At 35.8% G+C, this 9,884-nt stretch overlaps 1 protein-coding gene across 24 annotated transcripts in view; it reads right to left on the bottom strand.

Moving 5' to 3' along the window:
• Positions 1–5,227: 5,227 nt before the first annotated feature.
• The window catches only part of Mcf2 (MCF.2 cell line derived transforming sequence), a 106,787-nt gene continuing 102,130 nt past the window's right edge, over positions 5,228–9,884 (bottom strand). For 10 of the 24 annotated variants that reach the window (XM_021242527.2, XM_021242528.2, XM_021242529.2 and 7 more), the window contains 3 exons: positions 9,753–9,862; positions 8,157–8,269; positions 5,228–5,974 (listed from right to left, as the gene is read on the bottom strand). In XM_021242527.2, the coding sequence (XP_021098186.2) occupies positions 5,942–5,974; positions 8,157–8,269; positions 9,753–9,862 (256 nt within the window). In that variant the 3' untranslated portion in view covers positions 5,228–5,941. The remainder of the gene's footprint in view (positions 5,975–8,156; positions 8,270–9,752; positions 9,863–9,884) is intronic. The other 14 variants (XM_087202143.1, XM_087202144.1, XM_087202146.1 and 11 more) reach the window with 6 other exon arrangements.

The raw sequence follows: 9,884 nt of genomic DNA, 5'->3' as shown, positions 1-9,884 counted from the left end.
TACTCTTCCCAAGTGATTTAAATTAGCCTACAGTTAAGCTATATGAACCACAAGTATTTGAGATAATGTCTTGAGTATTTATCTATAAGCCAACCCAAGCAGAATTTTGGGAGGATAATGTATACTTAGTTAACACACAGAAACACACATATTAACTTAAATCATATGTAATCTTTATGTTATCAAACTTTATGGCTTTTATTCTTATGTAAGCCTCGAGCCTGTTTTTAGCTGCTGTTTTAAATGAATTTATCTATCCTGAAAACCTCTACAAATGTTTTTCTATAAAAATTTCAAAAAGGACCAAAAAAAAAAAAAGGACAAGACATTGTTGAGCTATAAAAATATTTTTCTTAAATGAAGTATGTATTTGGGCATATATGTATCTATACATCTAAAACAAGCTAGGCTATGAGTTTACGCTTTAAAGTTAAGTTTATAGAGTTATAACTATGTAAGTTTAATATGTAAAAAGTAACTAATAGGTGCTCTTTAGAACTTAAACATTAAAAATAATCATAACTTAACATCTCAACTTTGGTCCTGATATTTAAACTCAATCTATATCTGTTGGCTTTGATTAAACAGCATTTTTGTTACTGTGTAAATGAGATACACTTGTATATTGGGTAATAAATCTATTTTCACTCATTAACACTGTTTCCTAAACTTATCAGAGCTGTAAAGATGTCCTTAATTCTTATCAATATAGTTACACCTTATAAAATGTTACAGGAGTCTAAAATTTTTCTTAAGAGTAAAAACTAAATATGTAAAGATTTCTATATAGTTGTGGTACCAATTATTGCTAAACTCATGGTATATTAAATGATATATTTGTATTTCCCAAGTGTACAGGCCTTCAAAAATATAAAACTAAAATTTATCATATGAGTGACTTCCATACCAAAGTTATTTGTGGTGGTAAACTTTTTCAAACTCAAGCATCTGGCTTTCCCTTACTTGTTTTCCAACTACTTTTGACGAAATCTGCATGCAATCCAAAATGAGACAGCTAGCCAGATTATGTGGATATGTTTTGAGGCTTGTGCTTGTGTGATCGTTATGTAATTGTTTTATAACAGTTACAAGTATGTAAATACTGTGTAGTCCAGACAATGTCACTGTAATGATTAGAGACTAGCCATTAATAATCTGTAAAGTATATCTATAAACAAGTACATTCCACTTAAATGTCACTTTGGTAACAGAAAATTGTTACAAGATAACAAATTAGGTAAAAGTTTCTTTATGCCATTTAGTATTTTGTAATTAGATAAAGGTAACTGATTAAAAAGTTATTTTGTACTAAGTGAAGATTTAAATGTGTTTCAAAGACAATAATGTTATCATGATTGTCATGCTGAAGTGTTATGTTGCCTTGGATCTCTAGTCTCTTAAAACTTTACAATTGCTTTCTGTTAACATTTTGTGGGCATTCAACTTCTAAGACAACTATGATTGGTAAGGAAATAACAGTTCCCTGGTCATGTTATGTATTTCAACTGTTTTTGGTGTTCAACTGAGGTTTGAAGACCAGAGCTAGAAAGATAACTGGGCTAAGAGGACAGCCAATATTTTGGCCCTGGCCCTCCAAGGTCAACAAGAATCCAAGACATTAGGGGACATTTTCTATAGGATCCTACAAATTTGGTGAGTCACCAAACCTCCTGAGCAGGTAGATTGTTTGACTCCAGAGAAGAGAAGTCAACCAATGTACAGTGTGCTGAAAAGGAGTGTCACCAAGAGAAATGTCTTCCATGCTTGCACAGGAAGCCACATGTTCAAGCAAGACCATGACCCATCCTGGAGGCTGACACTGACAGAGGAGCTGAGAGGCTCAGTACATGGTTCCAAAACCAACCCCTGAAGAACCTTAACTAAACTTGATATAAAGTGAGAAGTTAATTTTGATTAACACAGGTCTCACTTTAACTTGGTCTTAAACACCCATCAGAAAAGTATAACCAAAAGAGGTATTTAAAAATGTCACAGTAATAAAGGTGCAGAAAAAGGGGCTCCAATCACTGGCCCCTGCTGTCAGTTTCGAACTACACTTGTAGCTGTATACTGTTATAGTTCAATCAGGCCAGAAAACTACAGTGGAAGCTGTAAACGCTGAGCAAGAATATTTAAATTCCTTAGCTAAAATTGTCTTTCAGAACTGCAGAACTCTCCATCGTCTTATTCCTAAAGCTAGAAGGACTTATGCATTAATAAATAAAATTTGTTGATAAATCAAATCTGGTGGAAAAAAAATCTTAAAAGAAATATCAGACTTACAGATAACCTCCATCAACAGACAGGTCTAGGAGCCAGCTGGTTACAGTCGCTATTCCAGTCCCTTAAAAGCAGTGTGTGGACGTGGGACCTTTTCCCAATCTGCCTTTCCATTCTAGTGTGCATGCTTTGATTGTAAGTGCTTTATTTTCTTGGAAAAATTTGTTTATTCTCACCTAGAGGCTGCCAAACTCCAGGTGATTGTGCAGATGGAAATAACAAGTGTGCCAGACTCCTTTTACCAGGATCCACTAGATCGACCTTCTAAAGGGAGTTCCTAACTGCTAAACCCCAACATGACTTCTATCCAAGGTGCATTAGATTAGCTTTCTGGAGAAGGCCCCTGACTGCAGCCTCCCCTACATAGATCCTTCTCAGCTTGAAGCAGCTACATTGAATCTATGCCCATTGTCCCCTAACCATAGTTAGGGATACCTCTTCAGAAGGGAGAATATTATAGACAGCTAAGTTAGATAAAAATTAGTATAGAGTCAGAGAGAGACTGGATTCTCAGGGAAATCAGTAAAAAATAAAGACCTCAGAATTGTGGCTGGAGGTGCATCTGAGGAAGGTGAGGCCTCAAGATAAAATCATAATGACCAGACTTTCGTACTTCCCTAAGGGGTAAGCAGAATGTGAGACTGTACTATAATTAGTACCGTGCAGCCCATCAAGTCCAGGTATACATCAAACACCTAGGGGGATGACGAGAATACCTGGGCCCATCCATTCCTCAAAATGTTCCTGTTTTAAAAGACATAGATAAGCCAAGGTTAATGCTGTTAGCCACATAACCTTGCTATGTGCCCTGCTTCTCTATTAGATCAATATTAGCTAAGCAGCTATACTTGTATCCTTATTGGCTGACTATAATTTGACCCACATTGTACCCACATTGTGACTTTGCTGTATAAATTACCCCTGACAAAGGGCCTTGGTGGCCACCCAACTGGGAACTCTCCTGTCTCTCAAAAGCTATCTCTCAATAAACTTTTCCTATTCTCACAAAAACCTGCCAGCTCCAATCAGCCTATCCTTGCCTTACCTGCCATCACTATCTCTTGCTCAGTGGCTACTCTGTAAGGCAGGTAAGGCAAGGGCAGAATGATGAGGGCTAGCATTTTTTATTGCTAGTTTTCATGGCTGATTATTTTCCAGTTAGGTCTTATTTTTCGAGAAACATGGTAGGAGAGAAATCTGTAAGAACCATGGTTTTTATACAGAAATTTTCTGTACTAAGGGTTTGGTTAGTAGAAAGGAACATTAGGTTAATTCTCATCGCTTCATACTATTTTTGCAGATGTCTTGGGTGCAGATACAAGTGTGTGTGTGTGTGTGTGTGTGTGTCCACTTGCATGCTCCTCCCTGGACAGTAGAAGTACACACTGGTAAAGTATTCTTGGACAGTAAGATTAGTACCTTAAAAGCACATCTTCGGTAGTTAATCCTAAAGCATAAGACACCACAGTATCTGGAATCTCTTTTAAGCCAATCAACTTTGTAGGGAAAACTTTAACAGATTTAAAAAGTTGTATTCACAAATGGAAACCTATTGATGGCAAACATTAGATCTTAGCTAGCGTAATACATCTATAGCTTTGCTTTGAAGTGCAGAGACATTTTTACTCTATGCCAGTGTCATATTTGGCAAAGGTCTGGACATTTTAATCTTCAAACAAATGTTGTACAGTTTGTTCATTTTATACCTGTATCTTTGGCATTCTGAAACCTACAGTCAGCGATTAAAATCTGTGAACTGTCTCCTGGAATCAGACCTTCTTTTCTTGTTTAGATTTTTCACCAACCTAAATAATAAATGAGTTAGTTGCCAACAATGACAAGATAATAAAAATAAAGAGATTATACTTCAGCTCAAATTTTCACAAAGCTATTGTATGTATTCAAAGACTTTCAGGACACTATGCTTGGACTCTTCTAGTAAGCTAGAAAGGAATTAAGTTACTAGAAAAATGATTATTACTTTAATGATCCATTATTAATTTTTACCCTCATGCATACTCTTCTAGCTTTAGGGTTAAAGTATATAGTCAGTATAGAATTTCAGTTCAACTTATTGACATGAGGAAGACAGAAATATTTCATTTAAAATTTCAGAAAAAAATATGGAAGCTTAATGCAGTCCACTTTACTATATTTGGCAGGATCATCTTACAATTGGTGCTATATAAAGTCATATGCACAAGAATAGAAAGATAAAGCTAAAAAGTCAATATTTGAACTGATAAAGAGAACTGTGGCTATGTTATAAAGTAGCAAGGCATGATCCCTGACACTTAATAAGCATTCATTAGATATGTGATTAATGAATGACTTAACCAAATAGAATGTGATCTGTAGCCATTACAAAGGCTAAATGTATTGGCTAAATCATCTGAAGCAAAGGTAAATCACAAAAGAACATGCAGACTCATAGCATTTGATTCTATCAAAGCATCTTTCACTCACCAAAGGTTAACATTCCTTTCAGTGAGCTATATAGGCATGGCTGAACCAATGAAAATGAAAGTCATCCGTGGGATATCCCTGCTGTTGAAGACTGTACAACAAAGATACAGATAAAGCAGAAATGTCTGATTAGCTACACATGTGCACAATCCAGAAGTCATTGCAGGCATTGCAAACACACCTACCATTGACCCTCAGCATCTTCATGGAGAAGCTGAATGACATCACCATTTCTAATCAGGAGGTTTTCTGAACCTTTCTTCCTGCAGTCTGCTAGGGCTTTATATTTCCCTGGAGACTGGAAAGTTGTTTTGAAAAATTGTATTACAAATTTGATTGTAAAACTGCTTGCATAACTGCCTTCTCTCTGGACATAAAGAAGTCGCTCTACTTCAAAGGTAAATGTGGTAGCTGAAACAGCTTTGCAAGAACAAACTTGAGCAGCTTGTGATGGAAAAACAAAGCAGAACCTGGGTTTATATAACCTGAAGACTTCGTTTTTATTTGGAAAAAGAGAATTACAGCATGAAATGTACAGAAAATAATACAGCACAATTAATTTGTAACATGAATTATAAGCATAAATCCAGAAAAAAACAAGAATGAAAATAGTAAATTTTAAATACAATTATTTGTAAACTACTCTTATGAAATTTTTATTTTGGCACATACAAAAGGCGATAGCTCTGAACAAAATTTACTACTGCCCCCAAAAGGATTTCTGAAGTATGTATCATTTTTGCACAGGTTAAAATAATGGTCACAAAAGCTCTAGATCCAATAAAAGCCTATTAAATCACAATGTTGTGCTTCACTTGACCTTAATCATTTTGCAGCCATAATTTTAACTTAGTTCATAATAAGCTAAATAATCCAAGGCACACGGATTGCATTTGGTTACAAAGATACAGAGAAGAAACAATTTTTAAGTCCGAAAGTGTTGAGATGAGAATTTTTTCCAGCAGAATATCTTATACATTGAATGCACTATTTTAAAGATAAAGAGTACCAAAATTAAAACTTGTTGAAACAAAAGAAAAAATGATGTGCTGTTGATTTTTTGCAAGTCCAAAAGAAATAACCTGAAAATAACATCCACATCATTTGGGCTGAACGTCCTTTGAGTAGTATTTTTTCCAAATGGGCTGAAGAGCAGGCAGGAAAGAGCTACTTGCCATTTGACATAGTAGCTTCATCAATATAGGACAGCCATGTCCGACATGGGTCTCTACAAGGGAAGTGGAACCCATTACTTCTCAGTTTTCAAATTAATGAAGTGAAGCCAAAAGAGAGCAGGTCATTCCAACTTCATTTTGGGGTGGGGGATACAATGCATTGTATTGCTCTTTTGTACGATTTCCTTAGTAGCACAACTCAGAGAATTATTGGGAGAAGAGGAAAATTAACAGGTTTCCTGCATTCCCATCCCGTGATTAAAACATTGATCAATTTTGCATATTTAGTCTATTTTGTGACTCCATAGCTGGAAAAATGATTACTGAAGGCTCAGTTCTCAACAATCCCTTCCTTCACAGGTCATCTATAACAAATGCTTAAACACAAACTGGCTTGCTCTGGCTTTTTGGTCACATCTGAACTACCTAGTACTCTAATCCAGTTCATCCTCAGATAATATTAGTTAGGGAAATTAATCTCTTTAATACTAGTCAAAACCAGTGGTCCTGCAAGTGGGAGGCAGACCCTTGGGGTTCCTGAGATCATTTCAAGGGATATGAAAGTCAAGCACACATTAAGGCATTATTTGCCTTTTTCACTCTCATCCTCTCACAAACACACAGCAGAGTTTTCTACAGACTGTCTGGTGTGTGATAGCATAGCAGATTGAATGCAAGAGTAGATAGGAGAATCCAACTGTCTTACTAAACCAGACGTTAAAGAGATTTAAAAAGTATTTAAATGCCACTCTCCTCACTCATTTCTTTGTTTTGAAAAATGTCATTTTTAATAAAGATGTTATTTATACACATTTACAATAAGGTTATTAATAATGTACAATAAATAAACTTTTATTTCTCAGTTTTCATTTATAGTAAGGGAAATATCAACAGATGTAACCTGTATGAGAGTTCTTTGGTGTTCTCAATTTTTAAGAATATAAAGCATTCCTTTATTCAAAACTTGAGAACTGATATTCTAGACAATTTACACATATCTCTTGCCATCTTCGAGTCTTAGTTTCCCCTCTGTAAATTACAGGTAAGAGAATTTGGCCTTTCTCACACTAGCGCTGCTAATATTAATTGAGAAGTCATTTGGTAAACTATAAGCTACCATACAAATATGTATTATGGTCATCGTATTATCCGAAGAAGAACAACTATTACTTTTTTAAAGAAAGGATTTCAGAGTCAATGCTGTGCAGCCCTGTCATTACCCATGCTGTTACTCTCTCACACCAACATTAGACCTTCTGAAATAAATGAGTGGGTTCCTCTGAAAGACACCAAGGAGCAGTCCACTGCAAAGCAGCATTTCCACCCTCCAAGCTGGTGGCTTCTGAAAAGTAGGGATTTCCCCTCAGTGGTCTAAACTCCCTTCTAATAAACCAGTAGGAGCTTAACTACTTGGAAACTATTTCTTCTACAAAACACATTTGCCCTAAAGCAACTTCCTTTAATTTTTCAGGGTGCTCCCCTTGCTCTGATATGCTGATATTTGGTATCATTAGCACATTTTTCGAGAACTTGCTAAAATATATTCCCTAGAGGTTTTGAAGTCTTTTTTTAACATGTAATTTTTATTTCCTATATTTTCCAATCTGGAATCTAAACTGATTTCTACGGTATATTTGAAGCTTCTTTATTCTCTGATTCTTATATGTATAAATGAAAAACACAGTAGTGGGTAAAATTACACAGAGCTACATATACACACTTAAATAAGTGCATGGAAACCTGGTGAAATCTATTTGAATAAGGTCTGTGGATATTACCAATGTCAATCCCTAGGTTTTGAAAATTTACTATAATTATTCAAGATGTCACCATTAGGGAAACCTGGGTGAAGGGTATACAGGACTGCTCTGTACTATTTTTGCCAATTTTTGTGAATTTATAAATTATTTTAAAATAAAAATTTAAAGAAAATCTTATAAACATAAAGAGAAATACTGAAAGAAACACCTTAAATTTTTTTTTAAGAAAAAGATAAGACAGTTCAATTTACAGAGATTTGGAAAGATTGAATATTTCATCAATTTCAGTGGAGCTCTGTGTATAGCTCAATTGAGTTCTAGGTAAAGAAAGAACTATTTACTGAATATTCATAATAAGATATGCTTCAAATGTTTTGGCTATGGGATCTAGTTAATGACTTTAAGATATTGTCTCTAGGTGTCCCATCTACTTCATCAATGACACTGCCTCAACAATTTTAATGTCACTACTAACCATTAAGGTTCTATTTCCTTCTTCATTGCCATCAAAAGTAGAGTAGAAATAGTTGCTTGGCCATTCCTCAGGCTCTTCAGGGTTTTCTGCAGACTGTGACTTCTCAGGCCAAACTACAAGAAAAATGTTGAGTGTAGCCATTACTTAAAGGTGCTGATTCACTAAAAGGTGAGAAGTAAACTAAACGTAATACTCTAGGGTGTATCCTTCAGATTAGTATCTTGCACTATATAATAAAATTGCTCATTAGATTGTACTATTTGGGAACTTGGGAACTTCCGAGAAAATGCCTGGACTGTCCCATTCTCTTTTTACTTTTTAGAATGGTTGCACATTGGGGTTGGTGGGAGAGTTGTTAAAAGTATTAAGTTAAATAACATTTTAGAGAATATTTATCCTTCCTTACAGAATTGTATTGGTTACATTGAAACAGTCCTTATTATCTTCTACCTGGTATTATTTTGGCTTGGCTTATCTCTGCTACTAGGTAGAGATCAGGTATTACACATTAGATGCCCTCTAAGACCCTGTACTGTAGGTGGCACTTAATTTTGTTTAAAACATGAACTGACTTAGATTAAGTAGTCTAAATTACAAATTAGCAGAATCTCATCTTGGCCACATCAAACTATTCACATAACCTTGGAAAAGTCATGGCAATTTCTCTGACTTGGTTTTCATACCTGTCAAATGTATGCATTGATACTAGGTTCTCACCTTAGTGCTCTGGGGGCCAACCTGAGGGAAGTGACCTTTAAATGGATAACAGAAAACTGAGCAAGGTTATCAGTACTTGTTTCTCCTCAACTACTCGGAAACTCTTCCAGCTTAAGGACTATCATATTTAAGTACTGAGTACCAGGCACTCTGCTTAGCATTTCTCCTGAGGCGTCTATGCTGCTGATGCCGAGTAGTTTAGGGGATCCTATTGTGTGCTTCTACGGCACCTGTACCTCCCTATTGTGACATTTACCACATTTAATTTTAATTTCTTGTTGAATAATCTTTCCACTCTCCTAACTTCATAAAAATGGTGGCTGAATGTATTTTATTTAGACTGTATGCCCAATACTTTGCACAATTATGGGCTTACAGATCATGTTACATTAGCATTTGTTGAATTACATAAATGTTTAAAATCACTTCAAATAGCACAATTCTCAGAAGAACAATAAACATTCCAGTTGTAAATGACTCTTCTCTATCTATTAAAATAAGAGTACTGAAAAAAGTAAGAGTATGAAAAGTGCACTGCTTGAGATCAATGTATGTTTTAGTCATCTCTACATCCTCTACTGCAGGGGCTAACAGACTTGAACCCAGATCAGAATCGTATAGAGGTTGGCCCACATTCAGATGGCTGGGCCTCATGCCCAGCCAGAGCTTCTGACTCAGAAAGTCTGGGGTGGAGAGAGCCAAAGAAGATGCCTTCCATACATCAAGTTCCAGGTGATGCTAATGCTCCTGCTCCAGGGTGACACTTTGACAACCACTGCTCTATAGTGCCCACCAGATGGAAAGATTTCTCAAATTAGCAATGGGAATTAAGAACTTGCACAGCCATGAATCTCATCTTGAGATGACCATGACACATACCTGCATTTGCTTCTGCCTGAACTGACACAATAGTCTCACTGCCCTCCACCATAGCACCGGTGTGCTCCGTTTCAGTTTCCTCAACACTTACAAAAGCTGCCTGTGGTTTTCTGAAATAGTAATGAATAACAA

The sequence above is a fragment of the Heterocephalus glaber genome, unplaced genomic scaffold, assembly GCF_053883595.1.
Source record: "Heterocephalus glaber isolate CG9 unplaced genomic scaffold, H.glaber_assembly_v1.0 deba00001764, whole genome shotgun sequence".
NCBI lineage: Eukaryota > Metazoa > Chordata > Mammalia > Rodentia > Bathyergidae > Heterocephalus > Heterocephalus glaber.
The sequence above is the reverse complement of the archived record's forward strand: the minus strand, read 5'-3'. Positions and strand labels throughout refer to the sequence as shown.